Source organism: Corvus kubaryi, unplaced genomic scaffold (genome assembly GCF_017639235.1).
Source record: "Corvus kubaryi isolate FWS band 111438036 unplaced genomic scaffold, C.kubaryi_AGA036_p1.0 37383, whole genome shotgun sequence".
In the NCBI taxonomy this organism is placed as follows: Eukaryota; Metazoa; Chordata; class Aves; order Passeriformes; family Corvidae; genus Corvus; species Corvus kubaryi.
In genome coordinates, this window is record NW_024581125.1 from 91,408 (window position 1) to 118,323 (window position 26,916).

General features: G+C 54.5%; 1 protein-coding gene across 1 annotated transcript; it reads right to left on the reverse strand.

Annotated features, from left to right (window-relative positions):
• Window positions 1-1,909: 1,909 nt before the first annotated feature.
• On the reverse strand, window positions 1,910-23,756 carry COL6A1 (collagen type VI alpha 1 chain). Its single transcript, XM_042035257.1, has 35 exons — window positions 23,563-23,756; window positions 22,706-22,835; window positions 20,900-21,100; window positions 20,459-20,618; window positions 20,201-20,323; window positions 20,089-20,109; window positions 19,883-19,903; window positions 19,741-19,785; window positions 19,407-19,460; window positions 18,618-18,662; window positions 18,487-18,513; window positions 18,174-18,200; window positions 18,034-18,078; window positions 17,743-17,796; window positions 17,143-17,205; window positions 16,582-16,644; window positions 16,367-16,420; window positions 16,250-16,285; window positions 16,010-16,072; window positions 14,021-14,083; window positions 11,604-11,666; window positions 10,815-10,877; window positions 10,652-10,702; window positions 10,532-10,567; window positions 9,912-9,974; window positions 9,385-9,450; window positions 8,985-9,020; window positions 8,861-8,897; window positions 8,106-8,114; window positions 7,148-7,281; window positions 5,941-6,050; window positions 5,534-5,717; window positions 5,159-5,333; window positions 4,763-4,792; window positions 1,910-3,990 (listed from the first exon to the last, which is right to left on the reverse strand). Exons 1-35 carry the CDS (start codon window positions 23,669-23,671, stop codon window positions 3,380-3,382), a joined length of 3,072 nt encoding a protein of 1,023 aa, XP_041891191.1. The 5' UTR covers window positions 23,672-23,756; the 3' UTR covers window positions 1,910-3,379.
• Window positions 23,757-26,916: the final 3,160 nt, after the last annotated feature.

Here is a 26,916-nt window from a genome sequence, read left to right on the forward strand (position 1 = left end):
CTCCTTCATCCTGTGCAATGTTATGGGAGGCCATCAGCTTCCTAAATCCTTTACCTGGAGAGGGAGGAGGATGATGCTGATAGTGCGTGCTGGGCGAAGGGAGGAAATGGTCTTCCTCCATGGCTTTGAGTTTGCTGAGAATTAATTTTGTGTGTCAACCCCATATTGCCGTATTTCTTAATAGGTTACAGTCTTTACTGTTTGTCCATGATTCTTCCTCCTTATAAAATATTACTTCTTCTAAGGGGAAAAGCCATGCAATTGGACTAAATAATGCAAACCTCAAACTAAAACATGCTTGGGAATACAAGCTAAAGCAAGCCCCAAACCACAGAGGAGCAGGAGGCATTTGAACACTCAGTTATTTGGCTGTCACAGCTAAGAGAGGCAAGGCAACGATCTCTGCTCCTTGGGAAAGTCGTAGGCACAGGAAAGGCTCTTAAAAATGCAGTTCAAAATCACTTCAGAGCAGCTGGGTATGTGTTTCAGGAGTCCTACCACACTTGTAAAGCAGTCTCAGCAATCCCGTCCTTCCCCAGCCATTGCCTTCCCATGAAGGGCTGTGAATCAGCATTGCCTCAAATGAGGAGCTTTTAGTCAGAGGAAAACAGAGAAACGTGGCCCAAATTCTATTGTTGTTACATAAACCCCCTCGCTGAACATCTGGAGAACATCTGAAGTTTAACAAAGCAGGCCCGCAGGCAGAGGCATTTTTGACCTTCCCTGTAATGGAAGCACAAAAATTGAGACTGAAAAGAGGGGAGTGAATATCACCAGAAATGGAAGACAAAGTAAGTCCAGCATATCAGAGCCAGCTTTGTCTCAAACACCTGACAGGGCTTCCACACTCCTACCTGAGCAGTGCACAACAGTGGGGAGAGACCTGGCAACACTGCTAAACACAAGGTGCTGGGCACTTCTGAAAAATTCCTGCTGCTCCCTGTCTTCTGGGAAAGCCAGCTTGCCACCCGGTTCTTGTTAAAATTGTGTTTCTTCTGAGAAAATTTGAATTCAAAGGGAACACTTAGATTTTTCTCATGGGGAAAACTGGCAAACACTCCAGAATTGAGGCTCGGAATCTGACAGTTTTTGCTGGTTTGGGATCCTCTTTTCCTTTCTGCAGAGGGAAAATGCTATGGCATGGTTAGGAGTGGAGGGAGAAAATGAAGAGAAGTGGGAAAGATCCTTCCTGCCACCTACCTTTTTTAGCAAAAAAGCTGTAAACCAGCCCAAAGACAGGTAGATCTTTTTCTGGGGGCCTTTTGCATCCCTTCATTGGACACGGGCCAGGTGGGATGTGAGGGGGAACATACAGCAGGGGATGGACAGAAGCCCCCTTTTCCCACCCCTTCCTGCTGGCAGCAGCTCACCCTGAGGGCTGGGCATCCCTAGCCACAAATGTGTAGCCCAAGGGCTTGTCCCTATCATGTTTCTCCATGCCTGACTCCTGCCAAGGACTGTGGCAAGCCATTAATAGGTACCTCTTGAGCTGTAACAAAAACCGCCTTTCTTAGGGCAAATGTGAAGGCATTTTTTCCTGACTTTCCATGGAGAGGAGAGCAGCAGATCTGACACAAACAGCTGCCACCCGCGGAGCCGCCCCAGAGCTGCTCCTCAGACTTTCCAGCTGTGAGCGAGGTGTCCCCAGCACTGCAGGGAGCCCCACAAGCATCTCCACGGAGGAGGAGGCAGCATGACTAAGAGGAGGACATGAGACAATGTCCTGTTGAATGTCCCCACTGTCTGGGGAACAAGTGACTTTGCATGAATCCACAGTGAAAAGCTGTGACAACCACCGGGACACAGAGGTGTGGGCCTGGGAGTTTCCCCAAGGACCTTTTAGAGAGCTCCTAGGATGTAAAATCAAGATCTGGGAAGGAGGAAGTAAAGTCGGACAAACTCCCAAAGAGACTGTGGAAAACAATTTATTTGACAAATTTCCAAAGTGGACAATTTTAGTAAAACACAGGCATAAAATAAAACTAACTGGTACAATGGGGTTTTGGATACAAAGTAGAGTTTGGGGTGCCGATATCTGGCAGTCGCTGTTGGTTTCTCCGAAGTGCATGAATTCATAGCAAGAGCACCAATGGAAGCGCTGAAACAAAATCTCACCCAGACAAACCACGTTTTCAGTGTGGTCTGAAACAACTGTGCAAACACCAAGGGCCCACATCACCCACGTAAGTGATAGCACCTTTGTCAATATATGTGTAGAGTGTGAGTCTAAGACCCTGGGAGATGATGGCAGTCTTTCCCTTGACATCGCTGGGCTGAGGATGAGGCCTTAATTCAATAGATAGTGCAGTTAGTGGGTTTCCCTAGGGCCCAGGTGCCTATCTCCTAGGTGGTCCTATAGAAACAGTACTCCAAGAGAGCTCGCTGGGAATTAGTCAGCTCGGCTCTTTTAAAATAAAATCTTAAAAAAAAAAAATTAAAAAAAAATCCCACTAACTGGGCTCAGAGAGATTTTCCAGAATGGAGCTTGAACCATAAAACAAGTCATCAGGTTATTCATGAGGTTCCTGGTTTCACTGTAGGACCATGAGATCAGTTAAGTGAAGGAGTGCAGTTATATAGCTTCTTTTAGGGTTTCCTCCCTCCCCAAAGGCTGCTGCCCATCCTTCCTTTGGTCAGTGCCCAGCCTCCCTGCCCTGAATGAGAGCACCAGTGCCAAGGGATGCTCCACCACCCACCTTGACCCCCAGCCCTGGGAAGTGAGTGTCCCATCCCCTGGCCCTGGAGGCCAGAGATGCTTGCACACAGCTTGGGTACTGCAGTCCAGCCCTCCCTCCTCCCCAGGCATGGGAGATATGAACCAAACTTGCCAGCTGTGACAATGATCCCCCCTCAAAGCTTGCTGAAGTGTGACTATTTCACTCGAAGCATAGCACTAGGTTAGGATCATCGTGAGCTGGGCAAGTGCTCAACTGATGGATGAAAGAGAGAAGGAAATGAACAACGACAAAAAAAAGCTAGCTAAAAAAAGCATAATCAGCCTTAAGAGACCAGGCTAGATCTTAGTGGTACAAAAGTCCTCATCCTGATTCTTTCTTGGCAAAAACACAGTGGGATGAGGTTGATATTTGTGTTCTGATGGCTTACTGCTAGGTCTGCTCGTGTTTTCCTGCTGTGGGGAAGGAAGGTAATCATGGGCAGCAAGGGAATTTGAGGCTAACAGAGAAGAGACACAGATGATGAAGCAGAGGGAGAAGGGAGGGGACTATGTACAGCCAGGCCGTGGCACTATGGTTATCTACATAGATGTAAATTCCTCAGGTTGGTCAAGAATACCATTAAAATTTTTTTTGCTTTGTTGGTTTTCCTTTTTAGGTGAGACAGAAGCAGCTATGGCCTTGGCAGAAACCCACCCAGATGCTCAGTCAACAGCTATCTTCCTGGACACAGTTTGGTAGAAGACACCACGCAGCAGAGAGGTGTAGTCGGGCACGCGGAAAAGGTGCCGCTCCCCATAGGCCACGTCGTAATCCGCGCTCTTTCCCGTGACCAGGACACGGATGTTTGGCTCGTTGGCTTGGCTGCCCACTGCCAGCACGTAGATCTCGATGTTAGCCTTCTGTGCGTCCTGCACAGCCCTCTCGATGGCCCTGGCAGTGATCCCTTGGGAGTGTCCGTCAGAAAACACCAGCACCCTCTTCTTGGCCACGGCGCGGGCGGAGCGCCGGTACAGCTCTGTGATGAACTGCAGAGCAGAGTTCACGTCCGTGGCGTCATTCATAAACTCCATGTTGTCAATGGCCTTGGCAATGACCGTGTAGTTGTACAGGAACTGAGCTTCCACTTTCTGCTGGTTCCGGCTGCTGTACTGCACCACCGAGATGCGCACGGAGTCGTCGGCGGGCTTGCCGGCCTCCAGGAACCGCCCTGCCAGCCGCTTCACAAACTTCTTGGTGGTCTCAAAGTTCTTGCTCCCCACACTGGTGGAGCTGTCCACCAGCAGCGTGATGTCTGCTGGCTCGGTGAAGGTGACTGCAAGGGGAAAGGTCCAGGCCTCGTTACACTTTGGCTCTCCTGCCTCTTCCACACAAAGCTGATGAAGTCACTGGCTGTCTCACAGGCTTCCTGCCTTGTCAGATTCGGGAAATCTCCACTCTTGCTAGCTTGCTTTCCCCTGCCCCAGTGCTGTCCTACACTTGTCCTTTCACCCGTTCAGTCCTTCTTTTACCTGATTTAGGATAGGCTGCATTCCCAGGCGTTTATTTGGCTGAGATAATCTAGTGACTCTTGTTTAAATACAGTGGCTCTCCTTGCGTGTGTGGGGAACCACTTCATACTCCTCCTTGTCTCACTTCTTTCCATGGAAATTCTGAGGACTGAATATGCTTCTGACTTGGAGGTGAACTCCATTAAAACCCTCCCTGTACTCAGTTTTCAAGCACCTTTCTCCAATATCCCTGCCATGAAGCTGATTTTGCTCATGCTCCCACCACTAGATAGTGGAAGCAGGTAATGAGGTCAGTTGCTAAAACCTGGGAAGGCCATGATCTTTCACAGACTCCTCTCTAGGTTTGAGATGCCAGAGAAACAACCACCTAGGGTTTTCCCCAGCTGCCTTGGGCTGGTGTGTATGTGTGTGTGAGAGACCCTGAGAGTGTCTGACAGATCTTGCTCGCCTCTCCAGCCCAGGAACCTCCCCACTGCAAGAGCTGCCCAAGCCATGCGTCCCCACAAACACAAACTCCCACTTCCCCCAACACAGCACTCACGGCCCCTCAGTGTGACATGAGGAGTCAATACTCACTTGGGCAGGTGTAGTCAGGACATTTCTTCTCTGTTAAGAAAAATAAGAGAGATTAATGTCACCAGCTCACCCAGGAAAACCACTTGTCCCACAGAGCCACTGAAGAGACAGACGATCACCTGCAGAAGGTGAACACCCACCTTTGCCACCTGTGCAAAGGCTATAAACATGCATGAACAACAGTGTGGACAGACACATCCTGCAGCAGGTGAGGACGTGGACCTGACTACCAAGTATTCTGAGACACGAGATGCTTTTGTCCTGTATTTGCCTAAATTTGATCTCTGTTCTCTTCCCTCACACCTGCTTAAGAGCGTGACTGTGGGGACACAAGGGAGAGCATCCTGCATCTCTCACCACCTTTCCCATTGCCTCCAACCACTGCCTTTCACCCACCTTGGCAGACATATGAGGTGATGTTCTGCAAGAAGGTGTCATCCAGGAGCTCGGCATAATTGTCCCTTTGAATGGACAGTCCCGGCCTGGTCGGTCTGCTTAAACAAGCGATGTCATTCAGGTGATCTGGATTTGGTGGGTTCCGGAAAATGTCACCTATCCCAAGGGAAACCACCTGTGGGGAAGTTCGAGTCCGTCACTGGATGCATTCATCATCTAATGCATTCCTAACTGTGGATGCCTGTCACTTTGTGGGAGTGCTTCTAGTGACACCTGTGTCCCCTGCCCTAGCCTTGTGTGGCAAGGACATGGAGACGCCCAGACAGCCTGTGCCGTGCCGCACAGCTGCCGCATGGCGGGTCCCTGTGCCCTTACCGGGGTGACATCGCACAGGGAGTTGAGTGGGGTGGGGTCCCGCAGGGTGTCGGAGCGCCCGTCCGTGATGACGATGGCCACGCGCTTGTCGGACGTGAACCTCCGCAGCAGGTTGTCCTTGGTGAACTGCAGGGCCTCCCCAGTGTAGGTGCCCCCAGCGATCCACTGCAGGTTCTTGACTGCCCTGCAAGGACAGACACCAGTGAGCCCGCCAGCCCTGCCATGGGTACTGGAGGAGCCAGAACACGGCTTGTGAGCAGGCAGACACCCCTGCATGGGGATTTGGGTGGAAAACTGGCAAGCTCCTTAGCCTCAGCATTTAGATCATTGCAGCTGCAGGAGCTGCTGGCCTGCAGATGTAGGATAGGGGGTGATAAGGGTCCCTGGGTCAGACCCCACAGACTCACTGCTTGAGTGCCCCAATGTTGTCGATGTTGGCATCCCCCATGGCCACCAGCTCCTGTGTGTTGTCATGGCTGTACTGCACAACACCCACACGGGACTCTCCAGGTTCAAACTGTGGGACAGAACAGAAACCAGGTAGGGGCAGATACCTCAGGGGAACCCAGAGGCTCAGAATCCAGCTGATGGTTTCTCCTGAATGCCTTCATGGCAGGCTCTGATGTTTCTCTTCTGCTTTATTCTAGGCAGGCAGAGCCCCAACAGGAGTGGCTGCACATTGGGACCAATTTGGTGAGTCAGTAAGTGAAAGGAGACCGAAATCTAGATCTCACAGCTCAGTGGTCTCAACAGCAGCCATTGGACTCTCAGGCACATGGTGGAATTCTTGGGATTGTCCTGTGTGCAGAGTCAGCAGTTGGACCCAGTCCTTGGGTCCCTTCCAACTCAGGGGATTCTATGGTTCCATGGGAAGATCTGTTTTCAAGACTCCTAGTTTTCCTCCAACACAGTGGTTTTGCTGCCCAGCTCTAGCTTTTCTGCTTATTACTGGCTCTTTGCCATCCAAAAAAACCCCACGTACGCCCACCACACAAGTATTCAGCAGCAGGTTGTGGTGTCTTTATGGATTATGTGCTTTAGATGTGGCTGGATACACCTTCAGGAAAGTCTGGATTCCCAAAAGCCCTTCAAAATCACAGAGGTAAATAAAGCACACAGCAGGTTACAGTAACAGTAAGAAGGAGAGCGAGCATTTGTGTCCCTCTTCAGACCGAAAGACTCACTATGGGAACAGCATTGCTGGGTTTGGGCTGTAAGGGTAATTTGTAGTAGAGTGCTTAACTGGTGACCTAAACCCAAGTGTGGGGGCTGGACATCAGACTTCCAACACACTCCAGACACCTGAAGTGCTCATCAGAACAAGGTAGAGACTGAGACACTGATTGATCAGGCTGATTGAATGCTCAATGAGCCATCTGCTCTGGGACACAGAGGAAACAGTCTCTTTGCCCAGAAAGAGCGAAATGTTTATTTTGGGACAACAAACTACTGTCTAATCTCCATCACTTTATGAATTTGAGAAGACCCACCTCCAGCTTGAAGCCAAGCCTGGTGGAGGCTTTTTGGAGTGGGGGCACCTCCCCATTTTCCTGCTCGCAGTGAAAAGTAAGTGAGTGCACACAAGAATATCACAGCACTCAGCGGAAATCTCACCTTGACCCGCTCGTCCTTGCTCAGGCGGTCGATGACTTTGATGATGAAGTCCTTGGCAATCTGGAAGTTCTGCAGGCCAATGCTCTCCGAGCTGTCCAACACAAACAGGAGGTCGACGGGACCACAGGTGCACTCTGGAGCAAGGCACAGGAGCGGAGGGGCATGTTTTGCAGGGAGGCATTTCCAAAGGAAGCAGCTGATGCCTGCTGCAGCCCTGCCCAGCTGGGTGCCTGTGCCCCATCCACCCCCAAAGCATGGGGTAAAAGAATGCAGAAAAATAGCTGCATAGGAGACTTGAGAGCCAGTTTACAAATTCTTCCATGTGCATTTGCTCCCTAATAAGACATGTGGCATTTCCAGGCTGTGAGTACCCTTAAACCACCCAGTAGTTATTCCATAACCCATTTCCTCATAAGCCTTCTCACTTCTTCCATTCACCCAGCCCAGCAGGACAGAGGTGACACTGGTGGGCTGGAGGAAGCTGACTCAGCTTACTCCCCTCTTTCTCATAGCTGAAGAAAATCATGTGCCCTTGGCTCTCCCTTCAAGCTTTTGGACTGCAAGCCCAACCTATCAGGGCAGCATCAGGGAAAAAAGCCCAGCACATTCCTCTGCTGACCAGCACAGGATTGCGAAGGAAGAGGACAGAGCTGGATCCACAGTGTGCCCAAAACAGACATCCCAACTGCAAAAAGGGTGGAGAAAATCCACCCTGCTGGCACAGGGCACCTTGACAACTGTTTTCCAGTTGCAGGACTGAGCCACATCAGCCTCTAATCCATGTGGCACCCTCAGGGAATGCTTCCTGCCCTCCCCTGCCTGGCTCATGCCTGGTTCTCTCTCACAGGCTGTCACTGCATCTCCACAGCAGAAGGCAAGGAGCAGGGAAAGGGAGGGGTGCAAGGAAGGAGAAGGACTAGCAAATGTTTGCAGAGCAACTTTGCCAAGTAACACTCACCGCAGCAAGCTAGAGGAAAAGGGAGAAAAAGAGAGAACATTAAAATGCTTGACAAAAGGGTTTTTCACACCCTAATCCAGACTGCAGGTTTGTGTCTCTGCAAACCCACAGACACCTGGCCTGGACAATCCAAGCTCATGGAGGTTTCCCTCCCACTCGAAATACCCAGATTCTCTCTTGTTTCAGGTTGTGATGCCCTGACCTGGACCACCATACACAGCAGAGCTCTGCTTCTGCACACGCTGATGTGTTCTTATTTAAATAAAAATAAAAGCTAAGTAAATCACCAGAGTGTAGAGCTCAAAGTCAGTTCCCCAAGTACCCTGCGTCCTTCCAGCACTTCCTTACTGGCCATGGGCCAGAAATCCTTTGTAGCACGTGTGCTGCTTCTCCCCATGGCAGGACAGCCCAAACCAGGCCCCCCTTTCCCAGGGGGGAATATTAGACCATGATATTTAGGAAAAAAAGAACACTGCAAAATGGGCCACTCAATTTTACACAACTTTGCTCATATTTTCCCTGCACAGAACCACAGGCAAACCAGTCTGCACCATGTACAAGTGAGACACAGTTGTATGAGCTACTCTAGAGATGGAGCTGGAGGTCCCTGGATCCAGGGGACTTAATTGTGACTCATGAAAAGGGGAGAGATGCCCATGGATGGCACTCCCCTGCCTGGGAACAGGGAAAAATCAGCTGCCTCCTCCTCAGCAAGGTACTGAGCAGGGTGGGAGGAGAGGTACAGGGATACTCACAGCACATCTTCATGATGATGTCCAAGATTTCACATTCCTGAAAACAGAGCAAAAGAAATGTTTAACAGCAAAAGCAATGCACAGACCAGGCCAGCAAGCAGCACCCCAATCCTGTCCCACTCACATCTGGTCCTGGAGGCCCCACAGGTCCTGGTGGTCCCTGTTAGACAGAAACACAGAGGAGTTATGGGAGCAGTCAGTTCTATCTGTGGTGTACTCTGATAATACCTTGCAAAGCAATGCAGAATTGGGAAAAGCCTCTTGGCTTCCCAGTTGCTGGCTCCTGCATTGGGCTGGGAACAGGGACATCTGCTTGTCTGCATGATGCCCTGGTGCTGCACAGAGGCAGGAGGAGGAGATCCACTTCCACATGTGTCATGCACACCAAGGAGGGAAGGCAGTGAGCACACACAATGTGTGCCATGGCTTGGTGTTGCTCCCAGAGCACCCAGGGGATGGAGGGATGGAGGGAGGGATGGAGGGAGGGATGGATGCCATTGGGGCCAGCCAGGGTCCTTACTTACCGGGGGACCTTCACGTCCCCTGTGGCCCTTTGCTCCTTTGATGCCACTGGGCCCAGGGGTCAGGTTCTGGAATGAAAACAAAACCAAAACTCATAAATCTGTGTGTCAGGGGGCAGCACCTTTCCCTCCAGATGTCTGATAAGCCCTGCTTAACCACTGAAGTGTTATCTGAGGTTGCTGTACCCAACTAAATGAGGACTTGGAAGGGACACTGGGGAAATCTCCCTCCATCGGGGAGCAATGCAGCTTAGATCACCAGTGCCATCATCATCAGTGCCACCTGGAAGCATACAAAACCTTGCAGAGGTGATGCCTGCCTCAGCCTAACAAATGTGGAGGTTTGCCAGCTGTAGAACAACACACAATGAACACCAGGAGAGAGCTCCCCTTGCCATCCATCAGTCACTGCTCAGACATAGAGGGTGCTTGAAGATTTACAAAGTCAGATGGGCTCTGGCCCATCATTGCCCAAGGCTCCTGCACTGTGCTCAAGGGAGAGAGGAGTCAGCATTACACAGGTTACTCACATCATTGCCAGGGTCGCCAGCTTCTCCTTCATCACCTTTAGGTCCGACATAGCCTTTTGTTCCCTGAAAAACAGTATGGATGAGACTGCTGTGTGACTGGGTGTTGTTAGTGTGGTGAAGTTGGTGCTGGCATGTGGTGACCTTGTGACAGCTGGCTTGGGACAGGGGTGGAGAGCAGCACATAGGCTCCCCAGCACCAGATTTCAGTGCTCTTGATAGAGAGATCTTCTTAGGTGGCTTTCACTGCTACAGAATCATGGAATCGTTAGGTTGGAAAAGACCTCTAAGATCGAGTCCAACCATTAACCCAGCACTAAATCAAGCCCCCAGCATGGCATCATCCAGCTCCCCTGGGTGACACTCCCAAACCCAGACTCTGGCTCTGGGACTGCTTCAGAGAGCATCCAGCCCAGGCTGCTGCCCTTGGGTGTTACAGCCACAGCAGGACACTTCCACTGGAAGCATCCACTGCAGGGAGAGGTGAGCAGAGGGAGAAGAGGGTTTTGGAGGAGCAGGTTGCTTCAGGGAGCCCATTCCACCGTGCAGCTAATGGAGAAGCTCCGAGTGCCAAACCACCACCAAGGGCAAATCCTGTGTGGCTGAGGAAGCAGCACACTTACGTTAGTGCCAGGGTTGCCTCTGTCTCCTGGCTGCCCCTGGGGATGGAGAAAAGGAAGCATGTTAGGTTGGACAACTCGACATAATGGTATTACAGTTTCAAGGCAGCACAAGAAACTTACTGGGGCACCTGTGAATCCAATTGTGCCGTTCCCAGGAGGACCATCCTCCCCCTGGAAAGGAAGGCAGACATAGATGAGACAGAGAAAAGTGGACCCCTCAGATAGCACGGCAGCAGGATCCTGCTCTCCTCGGACAGTGTGTGTCCCCAGCAGCATCACTCACCCTTTCTCCCATCAGCCCAGGGTCTCCAGGCAGCCCAGGAGCTCCAGGCAATCCCTTTGGGCCCTGGAAGGGGCAGAAGAAGCAGTCAAGCATTGTACAATATCACCCGAGCTGGGAAGACAATGCCTTCTGAGGCAACCAGCTACCAACACGACCCCACCGTGGAGGTCTTCTGTTTATACAAGAGCAATGTGAAGATTTAGATTACATGTCAGGAAAAAGTTCTTTACTCAGAGGGTGGGGAGGCCCTGGCACAGGGTGCCCAGAGAAGCTGTGGCTGCCCCATCCCTGGCAGTATCCCAGGCCAGGTTGGACAGGGCTTGGAGCAGCCTGGGACAGTGGAAGGTGTCCCTGCCCATGGCAGGGGGTGGAATAGGATGAGCTTTAAGGCCTGTCCCAACCCAGACAGTTCTAGGATTTCTATGGAAGCCAACAGCTGTGCTTGGGGTTCCATTTGCTCCCTGCCCTGGGGATCAAACCTTGTGGCAGAATCAGGCAGCTGTCCCCAGAGAGCATCTACCCCAGCTCCTGTGATGGGAAGCTGTGTGGTTTGTGGTGCAGCTATAACCTCTCCAAGAAATGACCGTGGGAGGTGGGGGAAGAGGCAATTGTGGCCTCAGGGACCCACGGGAACGCCTTGATGTGTCTGCCAGGAAGCACTGGAGCCTGTACCAACAGGTTCAATAGGGTTCCAGTATCCATGGGATTTGGGGAAAGCCCTAAGGGGCAGCACCTCCTGCTCTTCCCTGCATCCCCTCCCCGCAGAAGTGGTGATGAAGCAGCACTGACCTCACTGCCGGGGGGGCCGTCATCTCCCCTGTAGCCTTTGGGTCCTGGGGGTCCGGGCTCACCCTAGGGAAACACAGAGAGCTCTCTCAAGGGGGGTGGCTCTTGCTGCCACTCCTGCCCTGAGGCACTGGTCCCTTCGTTTTGTGATTTGATGGGTGCAGGTGCCCATCAGTGAGTCAACTCCACCTCGGCCAGCCCAAGAAGGGACCTGTTGATGGGGGTTAATGCTGGTGGGGAAGTGCTTCAGGAGCTGTGCCTGGCGCCTCCTTTTCCTCCTGCCTCCCCACGTTTCCTTATGCCATTTTCTCTGCAAAACCCCGTGGGAGGCAGATCCCTGCTGAGCACGAACCAAACTAAAAAGCTTTCTGGGCCAAGGTGTGACACTGCAGGTACGGGCCGGACATCATGTGCTTTCAGTGGCAGCCGAGGCACCCAAAGCCATCCCTCTCCTTCAGAGCTCACCCCAGTAACAGAGGACCTGGTGGGAAGAGGACCAGGGAGGGCAGGCTGATGCTTTCCAGCATCAAAGCACAGCTGGGTGGCACAGTGGCATCTCATCGGCTGTGACAGAGGTGCCCCTGGAGGACAATCCTTGGTGCAAGCACATCACCCTGAGGGTGACACAAACCTCCCTGTGCCTCAAGGCTTGGACACATCTGGGTCACAGCCAGGCTGGCTCTGGTGAGTTTCTGTCCTCAGGAGGCTGCAGAGCCCTGGCAGTGCCTGCTGGAACAGACCAAAGCTGTCACTCTGCCACATCCCATCTGGGCAGCGGCTGCTTGTTCTGCCAGCTGCAGGGCTGGCCAGAGACAGCACGAGAGAGTAGAGGAGGCAGGAGGAGGGTTCTTTGCTCTGAGAGTTCCACAGACATCCAAGGGAGCCCCTCCACCTTCTCTCAGTGCCCACAGCCCTTTGCAGGGTTTGCTTTCCAGGAGGTGGGATATGATGGTGGACAATGGCTGGGTAGTGGTGCTCTGGCCCACAGGCCCAAATGTTCAGGCAGCATTTTGTGTGGAGCTGGGTGTGCAACCACCAGCCCCCAGGCAAGGCAGAGGACAGAAGGAGGCAGAGAGCTGGTGCCAAACATCCGTGCACACCATACGCACCCTTCTTCCAAGGAAAGGTGTCCTTAGGGGCGCAGAAATCCTACAATTGCACAGCGCAGAGCACTGAACTGCTCCGAGGCTTGTGACCTTATTTCTGCACAAAGGCCCAGAAGAGAGAAATCTTGGAAGGAGGGACAGGAACTTGTGATCCTTCACATCAGCCAAGGCTGGAGCCACGGCACTCATGGCTCATGCTGGCCCTTTATCCCCACTGCAGCAGCACAGCGCCAATCCCTCATGGCCCTGGAGGAGTTTATGATGGATGACGCAGGATTTGGGTCAGCAAATCTTGTCCACTGCTTCTCTGGGTGTGACAAGGACCCGACAGAAGGGATGGGCACCATGCCCAGGAAGAGAGAAGGGCCACCAAACCTGTCCATGAGGATCAGGGAGAGAGGGTGCTGGCCTTTAGCTTCTCTCGGATAGAAACGGGATGAAAAAGAGTCACAGGTTAGCAGCAGCGCTTTCCCCTTGCCAAGAGAAACACAGTCCAAGGTCCAGAGCTTGCAGATAACATGGCTTAAAAAATACTTGTGTTTGCCAAGGTCCCACTCTTACCCAAACCTAATTACACATTTATTTTTAATTTGGCCAAACAAGAGCATTCTTCCTCAGCTCATGGAAAAATCATCCTCACTGTGCAACTGCTTTTCAAATCTCCCTGGAGTAGTGGGAATGCTGGGGCAGCCTCTGGCCTGGGGAGGCACCGGAGCTGCTTTTGTGATGCTTCCCTCTCTGACAGGGGTTTGACCCAAGTTCAGTGGTGGGGAGGGAAAACTGGTGTCCCGTGGGCTCAGTGACAGCAGGGAGACCATTCTTTCTCCTCTTCCTCCCCAACTGGAAAGGCTGGCTGGAAGCAGGATCTATCCCAGCCTGGCTCCCCACCAGGCTGGGACATGGCTGGTGCCACGTCAGGATATCCTCACCAACACAAGATGTCTCATTGACACCCCTGACTGATGTGAGCAGCTTCTGGCCCCAGGCCTGAACATTTTGTGCGTGGCTGCAGCTTGCTCTTGCCAGTTTCCAGTTCTCTCAGATGTGTTGACATCTGTTTCCATGGGATTGAGAAATGGTGTGCAGGTTGTTCTGCCCACAGCCCAGTACCCAAGTCTCCATTTTTTTAGCCCTGTTCATATCCTGCGTCCTCATAGAAATCCCTGCCCTTCTTCACCAGCTTTGCTTCCTGGTCTGGAAGATGCTGAGAAGCTGCCCCAAGATGCTGTGGCATCAGTTAAACTGCCTATCCCACTCTCCCTGGCATCCCAACCACTTCCATCTGGGATCCAGAAGGTTAAACCAAGCTCTTACCTGGTCGCCAGGTGGTCCGGGGGGTCCTTCCCGCCCTTGGTCACCAGGTGGTCCGGGCTCTCCCTGAAAGCACACACAGAGGGCATGAGAAACACAACGAGGAGCAGGCATGGGTGCAAAGGGACCTGTGTGCAATGGGGAGCAGGGGTGCAGCACCCACAGTAGGGTGGAAATGCAGTCATCCAAACAGGCAGGGGTTTGAGGCAGATTTGGGAACTGAGTAGGGAACTGTCAGAGATGCAGGGAAATTAAAGGTAGGCTAGTGTGGCCACCTTGAATCCAAGAGGATAGCCCTAAGAGGGAGGCCTTGTGAAGCTTGCCTCTAGGGGACATTTTTCAGCCCATTTTGTGCCAGAAAAGCAAATGTCTGGAGAGATTCATCTTCTGCAGACACACAGACCTGGCCCTGGACCCAAGCCAGCCACACTCTGCACCCACGGCTGCTCTTCTGGAGCAGCTCCTGCCCTGGGCAGTCTGTATGGAGAGGAGCACAGCTTCCAGCAGCATCCTTCCTCCAGCCTGCCATCCCTATGGAGCTAAGGGGATTTCCATGGGAAATCATCTGAGTCACAGACGAAGAGAGAGACACCCTCACCTCTCACTGCCAGTGTTGTCCCCTCTCCTTTGCTAACACTCAGAACCCTGAGCCAGGGCTGTTTGCAGAGAGCTGACAGCCAAGGAGGGCCCAGAAAACCTGAGTCTCGGTGGCTTTGCACCTCAGCAGTTCCCACAGAAGGAAATACCCCATGGACACGGCTCAGCTCCCTTTCACTGAACAGCCTTCCACCAGTCCAGCAGAGCTGCATCCCAGCACGGCAGTGTCCGCCAAACCCAGGCAGGCTCTGCAGCACCTTCCCCCTCCAGACCCACGGCCAGGAGTGAGCAAGTGAGGGAGGCAGAGGAGAGGGGAATTTGGGGGAAGTGGTTGAGAGGATGGTGACCCAAAGCTGTTGTTTGCAACCTAGAAGTGTCCAGATGCATAAGCCAAACAGCAAATATAAAACACAACTTCCAAATGGCCCTGAGACGTTTCTGGCGAGGTTACACAGCCTCGTGCTTGGACTCAAAGTTGGAAGGAAGCAGCCCATCGTCTGCTGAACAATTTAACTGCAGACACTGGCGCGCCTTCATCTCCCGCACATCTGCCCCGCACACCCCGTGCGGCAGCCCTGACACTCCCTGAGCAGTAAACAGGAAGGGGGAGGCTGCCAGAAGCCCCCTGCCAGAGCTGCCCCTCCCCAAGGCAGGCCTCTCCCCCCCGCTCCAAGCTGGTGCTGGGTCCCAGCTGTCCTCGCTGCAGGGACAGGAGATGAGTGCTGTGACGGTGGACGGGGACACGGGATGCTGCTGTGGAATGCCCTGGCTCCCACCATCCCCACCCCGCGCAGAGCACCCCTTGCCCCTCCCTGTGAGGTGTGGCATGGCTGTCGCTTGCCACATGTTTGTCCTGGCCTGCTGAGGGCTCCTGCCTGTCCCTCCCACGATCACGCTCGATGACTCAACCCCAGCAGGCTGGAAACATACTTTCCTAGTGACTCCCACTCAAAAGGGGAGGGAAGAGTGTTCCCCCTTCCATCTGCACCCACTCATGCTGCTCTGCTGCTGATGGCACCTGTACCCTCCTGCCTGAGCCACCGGTAGCCCACACAGCCCCTGAGCACCTGGAGGAGGACACCTTCATTCTTTCCTCTCCATTTACTAGTTTTCCAGCTGTGAGGAAGGAATTGACAGCTGTTCACCTGCTCTTGGCTTGCTGGACATGCTCTCCTCTGGGTTTTGGCTGTTTGGTGATTACCTGCCAGCATAAAGGGGCAGTTTCTCAGGGACTACAGCAGGTCCCTCCCAAACTGGCAGGTCAAGGCACTGAGCTTGCCTGCTGGCCCACAGGCTGCTGGAGTTAGCCCCTGGACACCTCTTCCCAGCCCCTGGCTTCCAAGCATGCCCCTGCTTGCAAGCAGATGCTGAAGGCCGCCCTGCGGGTGCAGTTACCGGCTCTCCTCTCGGCCCGCGGTCACCCGGCGAGCCCGGGGTTCCTCTCTCTCCATTGGTGCCCTGCAAAGAGAGGGTGGCATCACTAAGTCAGAGCCTGCTCCCAAGCAGGGCAAAGCCCTCCCTCACTGCCCACCTCTGAGCAGGCTCAGCCCCAGGCCCCCTCCTCCTCCTCTTCCAGAGGGTACCAGCCCCAGCCTGTGCCCCGGTGGGATGCCTGGCAGAGGTGCCCTCACTTACCCGTTCTCCAGGAGGACCATCCTCACCTGGAGCACCCTGTGGAGAAACAAGAGGGGTGGTCAGGAGGTGGGGATGGCCAGCAAGCACACACAGGGGCATCACAGGCAGAGAACTCACCTCGTCACCAGTCTCTCCTGCTGGTCCAGGCTCACCCTGGTTCCCAGGAGCACCCTGCAAGGCACAGGGAGGCAAATGAGAAGTCAGACAATTCTGGAGCAAAGCCCTGAACGCTTGCAGAGCTTTGGGCAAGCTCTGCTTCAAAGCCCAGGCTGGATCAGGGGTCCTCTCCCTCTCACAGAGGGCAGAGGATGTTCAGACACTTCGTCACCCACCTTCTCTCCAGGGTTGCCAGGAATCCCCTGTCGGCCAGGCTTTCCGTCATTCCCAGGCTCCCCCTTCACAAGAACACAAGGCACTATTACCAAGACTGCATCCAGCAGTGGATTTCAGCTCCCACTGCTCAGAGGCTCTCAGGAGCCCCAGTGCACCCCAAGCCTCTTTCAGGGCTGTGGTGTTTCCCCATCCCAGCAGACCCCTCCCTACTCCACTCCCAGTGAAAGCCACCCTTTCACAGCACTCCCCTGATATCTCAGGGATGGTTATGCCAGGCTTGTGGGCACCCACGAGCCTTGGGCACCCTGTGGGTGATGGGGGCCATCTTCTAGTGAAGAGGCCAGGCTGGACAGGGCTTGGAGCAAGCTGGTCTAGTGGAAGGCATCCCTGCCCATGGCAGGGGGTGGAATGAGCTGAACTTTACAGTCCCTTCCCATCCAAGCCATTCTGATTCTGTGAGAGGCTTGCCCCAAGCAGTGCAAGGAATTTCTACCTCTCCCTCTGGCAGAAGAGGGGTCCCAGCATCCCTCCTCTGCATGAGGCTGGGCAGAGCAACTCACCTTTGCTCCCTTGGGTCCAAAAGCACCGGGATCTCCCTTTGGTCCGGGTGGGCCTTGAGCTCCCTGTTGAAATTTAAGGCAGCATCACTGAACCCCGAGCTGGTGACACTATCTGCAGGAAACTGGGCATGGACTGAGCATCCCAGCAGCCTGGCAGGCAGCTCCCTGTTGGGATGGGCAGGAGGGACACGGCCAGAAGGGACTCCTGCACCATGGAGCCATGCAAGCAATGCTGTACCCACATTGCTGAAACACTTCTGAAGCTCATAGGAAAACGGCAGAAAAGGCGGCTTTGGGCTGCTGTGGCTGGACCACGGTGACACTGGTGCCACCACAAATGTGTCATCCCAGGAGCATGGAGAAAGCAGGGAAACTGGAGAAATGCAATGCCGGGATAATGTTTTCCAGTGCTGCATCCCAGGCAGCCCTGGGCAGTGGGAGACAGCTTCCAGGCAAGGACGAGGCAGACTGCCCCAGGGTCACCCCCGAGGTGCCATACCTGGGAAAAGCATTGCATATTTCCAAGCAATTCCCTGTTTCCACACACCATCATGGCAGAGCTGTTCATTTGCATGCAAGGGGCACCCACAGGGCACCTACGTCGAATCCAGGTGAGCCTTTGCAGCCAGGTAATCCGGGGTATCCAGCTTCACCCTGTCAGCCAGACAAAGCAGGGGTTCCCAATGAGTGACACTCACGGGAAGATGCCATCCCTCATCCCAGACCCCTGGAAGGTACATTCCAGCCCCATCCCTGGCTGGCAGATGGATGGCCCTGCAGGAAGAGAGCTCCACTGCCCCACAGGCTTCATCCCTAGACCCCACAAAGGTTTTGGAGGGGCAAAAGCCAGGGTGCTCAGGCCGAGCAAAGTGCCCTGGAGCAGAGATTTACCTTCATGCCATCGATGCCATCGATTCCACGCCTGCCTTTCTCACCCTGAAACAGAGAACAAGGACCATGAAGTGATTCCCAAATTCCCAATGCCTCCCAGACGTCAAACAGAGAAAAATGGTGCAAAAGCAGAGGCTGACCTTGGCTCCTTTGGCTCCTCTTGAGCCCTGCAGAGGGAAGGAGAGAGGTGTCAGACCCCCATGCAGAGCAGATCTGTCCCCCCAGCACAGGGCAGTCCCCATACCAGCTCAGTCTGAGGGTGCAGGCATTCACCACTCCTCTGCACACCACCGGACCCTGCTGGATCCCCGCCCCTGGCTCAGGCAGGGCCAGCAGGAGGGATGGATGCAGGGGCACACAGCGGACCCCAACACCACACAGGTGCAGGGCCAGCCCAGGATAACCACGCAGGGGGACACAGGGATCTCCCCCAAACATCCCTGCTGTCCTCACCTTCTCTCCTCGGCTTCCTTTGTCACCCTAGAGAGGAAAGGAGAGAGGCAAATGGGAGAGTGAGAACACTTGCAGCACCAAGCCTGTAGCCCACCTCTGAACCACCTCTGTGTGCCGGCAGCCCCACATACCTTCATTCCTTGGTAGCCAGCAGGTCCCATGTCTCCTGGCCTGCCCTGGAGGACAGAAACACAGTGTTACGGGGGCAGATAGTCAGCACCATGGGACAGCATCCCCCCAAGACTCCTGATGTGGGGCTCAGCTGCCGTCCTCTCCCACAGGAGCCTCCCCCATAACTCTGCTCTTTGTTTTCCTGGTCTGGGAACACGGGATCATTGTGGAGGGCCAAGAGGACCTGCCTCCACTTCCACCATCTCCAGCTCTTTATGGAGGTGAGGGAAACTGGGCGCTTGGGGACACATCACTTGGGATGAAAGGGAAGGGCAGAAAACCCTTGGGAAGGAAGAACATGGCATGGGGTTTCCAGTGTGGGAGTGCGCAAGATGGGTAACTGCACACTCACGTGTGTGGGAGAAACCTGCCTCCCAAAAATAAGTGTGCCTAGTAAAATAAAAGAGGGAGGAGGAGGGAAATGGTTTCCTCATGCTCTTAGGTTATTTACCAAAGGCTTCCCTGTAACACTGCTGTGCTTGTTGTGTCACAGGACACGGGAGGGAGCCCAGAGTCCAGCCCTGGGCTGGCACACATGAGTCAGAGACGTGTCCTGCAGGAGGGATGGCTATTTTGGGTGAGGAACAAGGAAGCCTTGTAGCAAGAGGAGGAGCCACCTCACTGCACACCGTGACTGCACACCCCATGGAAACAGGGCGATGCTGGTGAGGATGCACCTGAGAGGTCTGGCCAGAAGCAGCCAAAAAACAGCCCCTGTGCAGAGTCACCAGGGCTGGTCCTTCACTTACTGGGTCTCCAGCCTCTCCTTTCTGGCCGGGAAGACCTGGCTTGCCTCGTTCTCCCTGCAATACAGGACAGAAACACAGTTAGTTCATCATCCCCAGGAATAGAACGATGAGCTGTTGAAAGGAGAGCAGGGAGGATGGGAGCAGAAATGCTCCATGGATATGGGGAGCATGCTGGCCACATGGGAACATGGTGTGGGTCCACACCCCACAGGTGATCTTGGAGGCCTTTTCCAACTTTCATGGTTCTCTGATAATGATTCCAGGTCTCTGAGCACCCCCAGTGAGCCCATCCCACTGTCCCAGTCCCCCAGCACAGCCACAACCAGCCCCTCACCTCATGGCCTGGGTCACCAGCAGGTCCAGGGGGCCCTCGGGGAGGCTGCAGGAGAGAGGTATGGGTTAGACCAGCCCGAGGCACAGCCTGGGACTGCAGGGATAAGAGGGAAGGGGACAGGGCCCTCAAAAGCCTGACTCACCTGGCACTCGAAGGAGCAGCACTGCACAGAAGGAAGGAGAAAACAGCGTTAGAGGAGGGGGCAGCAGCAGGGTCAGGCTGCACCCCACTTGGGGGGGGGCTTCCCAGGCTGGCAGGGGCTGCCTGCAGGGCAGAGCTGTGCCAGCAAGCCCCCCTTAGCCATGGGTCAGCCACAGGAGACAGGCTCAGTCGCAGGGGGACACTCACCAATTGCTCCGTGTTCAGTTTCTGCAAGACAAGAAAGCAAAGAGAAGGGGTTTGAGAGGGACGGCTGGGCCTGGGGAGGGGGCGGGCTGGGGAGGGGGCGGGCAGTGCTCACTATCATGTCGATGATGGTGTTGATGGTCTCCTCCACATCGATCTCCCGGGTGGGCTTCAGGCTGGTGGCGGTGAAGTTGCGGCGGTAGGCGTGGTCCGTGGCGATGATGTTCAGTCGCTGGTCCTGGGGGTGGGGAGGGCAGAGTGAGACCTGCGGGCACCTGTGCAGGCTCTGAGTGCCCCTCCCTCGTCACACGGGGGGTCCCAAGGTCCCACTGGGGACACCCTGCTGGGAGCATCCCTGCTGTGTGGTCCCTACCAGGTGGTTGGGGGAGATGGCAACGGAGAACACTTTGATCCCCAAGAGTTTGGCTTCGTTGGCAGCATCATCCAGGCCCCCACAGGGCTCCTTGTAACCTTCCAAGGGGTGTCCATCAGTCACCACGATCAGGTATTTATTCTCCTTGTGATGGGAACCCCTGGAAGGGTTTAAACACAGGATTTAACGTTGAAAGGATTTAGCTGGTTGGGACACCTGGGGACACTGGCCCCAGACAGACGCCCAGTGGTAAGGGCGTGCTCATCCCAGCAAAGCTGGGGCAAACTGCCACCCCCGTGCCTATGCTGTGACCTCTTTTCCCAGCCTGGGACAGCTCTGCACAATGCACAGGGATGTCCTAACCCGGAAGCTCCCACCCTCCACCCGCCAGAGCCACACCACCCGCACCCCGCTCTGCCCGGTGCGGCCCCGCTGCCTGACCCGATGAGCAGCTCCTCGATGCCGCGCTTTATGGCGCAGTCGGTGTAGGTGCCCTTCCCGATGTAGTTGATGGATGACACGCGGTTCTTCAGCTCGCTCTGCCCGCTGGGCATCGGCGTCAGGCCCTTGATGAGCACCACCTCGTCGCTGTAGTGCAGCGCTCCCGCGTTCCACACCAGGTTGCGGTCGCAGCGGTAGTACCTGCGCGGACACACCAGGGCACGGGGTTCACTTCGCTCGCACCAGCATAGAAAATGCAAAACAGCAATTTGCCAGGGCTCCCTGCTCTCCTGCAAAGCTGGGACATGCTTCCCGTGGAAAGCACAGCATGGGGCCCCAGAGCAGCTTGTCCCGAGTGTGGAAGGGCAAAGCGGGTGGGCATCTGCAGGGATCAAACAGCTTGGCAAACAGGCTTCTGGAAGAGGTGCCAGGGGCTGGAGCTGGGCAGGAGGTGCTGAGCCAGACACCCAGGTGTGTGTGTGCAAGGCAGGTGGCCACTGAAACACTGCACACAGCGGTTCTCCACCGCCAGATGTGTTAAAATCAGAGAGGGATGCCTCCCTTGGAAGGATGCTCTGGCTTGGGGAAGGATGAGTGTGTGTGTGTGCTGAAGCCCTGTCCTGTGCACTGACACATCCAACAGCTGTGACTCCCTGGGACAGGGGCATCACCTGTGCTTTGGCCACTGCCCCAGAAAAGGTCCTGTCAGGATATGGGTCCAATCCCAAAGGGATATGGTTTCTTTTTCAGGAAGCAGGGCCAATCCCAAGGGAGTGGTGTTGCACATCTTCTCTCCACCCAGCAGGACCTTTCCCAAAGCCACCTGAGCCTGCTGTTCCCTCCATCCCACTGCAGGCAGTTGCCTCTGGACTGAGCCCAGAGCTGTGCACAGGGGAGAGGGATGCTGCACTGACGGAGGCCTGGCAGGCTGTTCCCAAGCACAAGGCTCACTCAAAGCCTTGTGAGATAACTCTCCTGCCTGGGCAATGGGCAGGTGAGCTGATAACTCCCTCCTGCCCATCTGAGATAGGGCATTGCCCTTCCAGCTGGTGCAGCAGTGGGACATCCCTATGGTGTCCCTCTGGGCACCAGCACACATCTCCTGCTGCCCTGGGGAGCTCAGCAAGATTCGTGGTGCCCCAGGACTTGTGGTGCTCCTGTGCATCCCTGGATCTCCTGCCCACAGGCAAGCCCAGCACCACCCCCTCTGGGATCTGGGAGCCTTTGTGCTCCTGGGCATCCCTGGGTGGCCTCTCCTTGGGAAAGCCAGGGTCAGACCTGGGCTAGCGGCTGCAGAGGTGGGTGAGGAGGAGGCAGATATAGATCTGGGGAATGGGGCAGGTAAGGGGCACCCAAAGCTGGGGTACACCAGTGGCAAGGGGGGTTTGCTCTGCAGGGTGCCTGTGAGTGCAGGCTTTAACCCCAGAGGTGTCCTGCTGCCACCCACGCACCCGGCTGGTTCTGGGCCTGAGCACAGGGAGCAGCATCGCTTCGGCACCGCACAGCAACCACACGGCCACCCGGAGGGGGTGGGGTTGGGCTGCCGGGTCTGCCACTCCAGCAGTTCCTGTCCTTCCCGAGGGTGGGTGCAGGCAGCCCTGCTAAAGCCACGCTGCTGCTGTCAGCACAGAGCCAAAACAAAGCAGCCGAGGGCCGGGAGAGGGAGGAGAGCCTCCCATCCCCCTCCCCAGCATCCCTGCTTTCCTTCTTTCCTTCTGTAGACAGACACGCAGGGGAATCTCAGCATCCCACCCGGCAGCAGGCTCCATCCCTAAAGCAGCCCGGATAAACCCCGGGGGAATGTACCTCTGGGTCAGCTTATCAATGAACCGGTTGGTGAAATCTTTCACTTGGGTAACCAGGTCCCCAAAGGGCTTCACCCTCAGGGCAACGCTCTCTGAGGTGTCCAGGACGAAGAACAGGTCCACAGGGCAGTCTGCGAAGAAGCGGAGAGGCAGGAATTGGCCGGCGCTCCTGCTGCATTGCCTCCCCGTCCCAGGCTTCCCGCGCTGCCCACCCAGTTTCCCTCCTAGCAGGCTCCTGGGATCTGGGCTAAGGGGAATGCTTTCACATCCGAACCCCCTTGGCATCAAGAGTAAGCAAGATCACTTTTTCAGAAGTCATAATTTTGTGGCATTGAACACTTTCCTACGCTTTCTTCCCCATTTCCATTCAAAGGATATCTTTGCAAGACCTATACTACTTATTATACCAAGTAACATGCAGCTGCAGGAACCACTGAGAAAAATGAAACCATTTTAGCAATTAATGCAATAAGAAAGTAAAAATTTTCTGACACATACTGTGAAAAGTATAATTTTAAGAAAGAGCAACAACAAAAACTTCCCTTAAGAGCCAGTGTCAAGCCCAGAATAATTCAGAAAGCTGGACTGGTATCAGCTGTTATCCCCCTCTCCTGCATCCCACTGCTACTGGTAACTCCTGACCAGACAGAACCAAGGAAAAAGAGCCAAAAACCACGAAAATGGGTACTTCTTGCAGATCCTCTCTAATCCTACACCGCTCTCCTCAGTGAGCCCAAACGTCCCGACAAATCTGTGGTGTGTCAGCAGTGGAGGCATCCGCCCCGGAGGGAAACAGCAGTCAGGCTTCTGTGCTGATCCCAGGAAGGAAAACCACCCTGGAAAGCATTCCAGGCTTACCTTCTGCGCTTGAGACCTGGGTGATGATTTCTGGGCGCTGAGCACATGAGCCCCCCCACAGGAAGCCGGCCGGGAGCAGCAGAGTGAGCAGAAAGTCTCGCAGCCTCATGTTTCTTGGTTCAGATTACCATCGAGCCGGATCCAAGGAAAAAAGCAGGGAAGGAGAACCCAGCAGCTGAGCGAGGCCACGGTCCGGAGGCAGGAGTCGCTGAAGATTTTTTTTTACCGCTTTCCCCTTGGTTTCCGTGGGAGGAAGAGAAGGCAGGAGGGTAAGGGTGAGGAGGAGACTTCTCCAGCCCGAGGACGGAGGGAGGGATCAGGGGCTGTCAGCTGTGAGTCAAACTTAGGAAGCATTTCTCCTTACCCTTTTTATGGAGGTCACTGTACCTGCGATGGCAGCCTGGCCACCAGTGCCTGGGACCTCCACAAGCCTCGCAGGGAGCCTTGGAGCAGCCCGTGCCCAGCGTTGGGGCTCAGCCTGCTGCTGGGGCTGGGGGCTTGGGGCACCTGACAGCGCTCTCCTCTCAGCTCCTGGGCCAAGGAGGCTGGGCCAGGGGGACAGGCATTCGCATCATGTCCCAACCTGCACGAGAGCTGGTCTGGGTTGTCCCATGGGAGTCCCCACCACACAGCAGAGCTGAAGCTGTCCCAGGCACAGGGGCACCATGGAGGCACAACATTTTCAGAGAAGCGCTTTCTTCCCTGACTTTCAGGGCTTTCTGCTCAAAACAGGAGAGCCTTGTTCCTGAGGAGAAACCCACAGCAACACCCCAGACTGGGAACAACCCTTCTCGCCAGGGCCGTGCTCAGAGCAGTGAGCCAGGAACACGGTCAAAGCTGTCAAGGCCAGGAGGTAAAGCAGGAGCACTTAGGGATATCTAGAGATGAGCATCTTCCCACTCTGTAAGATGGCAGGAAAGCCTGAGGACCTCTACAGCAAGGCACCCCAAGGTGGTATTGACCATCTGCTCTTTATGGCCAGAACTGGAGACAGTCCTGGAGAAGTCCCAGGTCCTGCTAAACCCCCCATCACAGTGGGAGCATTAACTGCTATGGGGGGGAGAGGTGAAATCTCTGAGGACTGACCCCCATGCAGCTGTAACTTGCCCCCAAAAGCACAGGTGGGGCCCAAAAGCTGTCATTAAATAAAAAGTCGATGGCTCCAAAGAGCAAAGAGGCGACAGCACAAACCCATCTGGCACAAACTGTTTACACCCAGGCTGGTGGCACGAAGGCAGCAGAGACCTGGCACGCTGTGGGACCATGCAGGGCTGCTGCCACCTCTGTCACCCTGCCTGTCATCTGACAGCAGCTTTGTGTGGATGCTCAGCAGGAAATGTTGCAGGTTTGGTTGTTGAAGGTGTCCCAAGTTGAGACAACTCAAAAGAACCCAGAAGCTCCACCGATGACAAGTTACAACAGTGGAGGAGCCTGTCCACTCTGTCGAGGCAAATGCATCAAATAATGACCCTTTGGATAAACAGCATCCAAAACCAGTGGAAAATAATCTGCAGACTGCACTGAACTGAAACCTCGTGAACCCAAAAATCTGTGCACCCTTTTTCCACTCCAACGCGGATTTACAGAATCACAGAATAAGCCGAGTTGGAAGGGACCGTCAAGGATCACCGAGTGCAACGCACCGCCCCGGCACTGCGGTGTGTGGGCTCTGCTGCACAGGTGGCACCAGGAGATGAGGACGCTGCAAGGCAAATTTTCACAACATCTCAAACCTACAGAAGATGCTCTCCCAGAGAACAAGCATGCCCAGAGACAAGTCCTGCTGCCTGACACTTCATGGGGATCAGACCTGATCTGGCTTTCCAACACACCTCCTCAGGCTCCCACAAGGGAACTGCTGTCCTGGGATTTTGAAAACCAGCCAGCAGCTTCCAGAAAGGGGTTTCTGGGAAGGGACCTGTCTTCATGCATCAGCTCAGCAGAGTAATTTCCTCTTAGCTTTCTCTCTTCCCTTCCCTCACAGGGGATTATCCCAAGCAGAAGAAGAGCCAACCTCCCGCTCCCTGCGGGCAGGGAAAAGCAAACCCATCTCAGGAGCAGCTCCACAGAGCTGGAGCAAGCTGGAGGCCAGCTGGCTGTGTCAGCAAAGACTTAATGATCGTGGTATGGCCTGTGCAAGGCGCCTGCTGACCGAACGAGGCTCCGAGCAGCTGCAGCCTGTCAGGCCCCGTGTGCCCTGGGGAACTCCTCCCACCCCGCTGGGGACCCCAATCCCTGCCTGGAACCCCGCCTGGCCGCCCCAGGGCTGTCATCAGGAGCGATGTCCCAGGAGCATCTGACCAGACCGCTGGATTGGGGCCATGTCCAGCGTCTTCAATCATTGTCTTTTCCAGGTCTGTGGTGCTAAACCATGGCCAGCAGTGTCCCCAGGACATTGAACAGCCATTTCCTTGGAAAAGTCTGGGCTAGTTTTGCAGGAAAAAACCCCCATTCCCAAGTCACTGGGACTAGCAGCACGCCATCGTGTCTCGAAATCCAAGGACATGTGCCTGTGAAGGACATCCCCTTTCCCTTCCTCTTCAGATGAGGCCAGGGAAATGGAGCCCTTTGGCTCTGTCCTCCCCGCAGGAGCAGGAGATCTCCTCCATCTATCAGCCTCCCTCGGGAGTGCCATGAAGACGGCCAAGGGAAGTGCCGAAGTTCCCCAGGGAATGGGTGTTCCCCTTCCCCAATCTCAGCCCACAGCACCGCAATAAACTTCCAGTCCAATTCCAGGCCAGCCTGGGTGCTGGGGGAAAAAAAACAAAGTGCACTTGGGACAGAATTTTTGGTTTTTCTTCTCCCAGAGACTGAGAAAATAATGAGCTTGCTCTGTTTTTCTGATATTAACTCTTTGGTGTAACCTTTTCATCCCTTTAATCAAATCCACTTGGAAATGGAAAATTGTGCTTTCATAGGAAATATGGAAAGGAGCTCAAATTAATTCCCATGGGAAAAGCCAGGAGGGAACCTGGTGCCTTAAGAGGCCTCCTAGACACGGACTGGACAGAAGTAAAAGAATAAAGGCAGGTATTTATTTGAAAGGCCTTCAAAGGTACACCCTGGGGGCCAGAGGCTACTGCCGAGATGGACCCCAAGATGGACAACAAGTCACGAGTTCTCCACACTTTTATAGGTTTTGTTCATTTACATATCAGGGTTAATTCTCCAATTAAAGCTTCAGTTCAATGATGTAATTTCCCCTCCGCTTGCCCCCCTTAGAAGCTCTTTGGTTTGTACTTTTTGGGCGTAGGATGGTCTGGGTGACACTGGAGAGCAGGCCCGAAGAGGCTTTGTTATGACGTGAGAGAGCAGAAACCAACAGGCCACAAGAAACTTCAGAGTCACACACTA

Bases quoted from the DNA above. Each gene is read 5' to 3' on its own strand.
- COL6A1 (XM_042035257.1), bottom strand. From the start codon at position 23,671: ATGAGGCTGCGAGACTTTCTGCTCACTCTGCTGCTCCCGGCCGGCTTC. The intron at 17,206-17,742 runs GTAGGTGCCCTG...AAATTTCAACAG, and splicing joins AAGGCTCACCTGGATTCGAC to GGAGCTCAAGGCCCACCCGG. The intron at 3,991-4,762 runs GTGAGTATTGAC...TTCCCCTTGCAG, and splicing joins TCCTGACTACACCTGCCCAA to TCACCTTCACCGAGCCAGCA.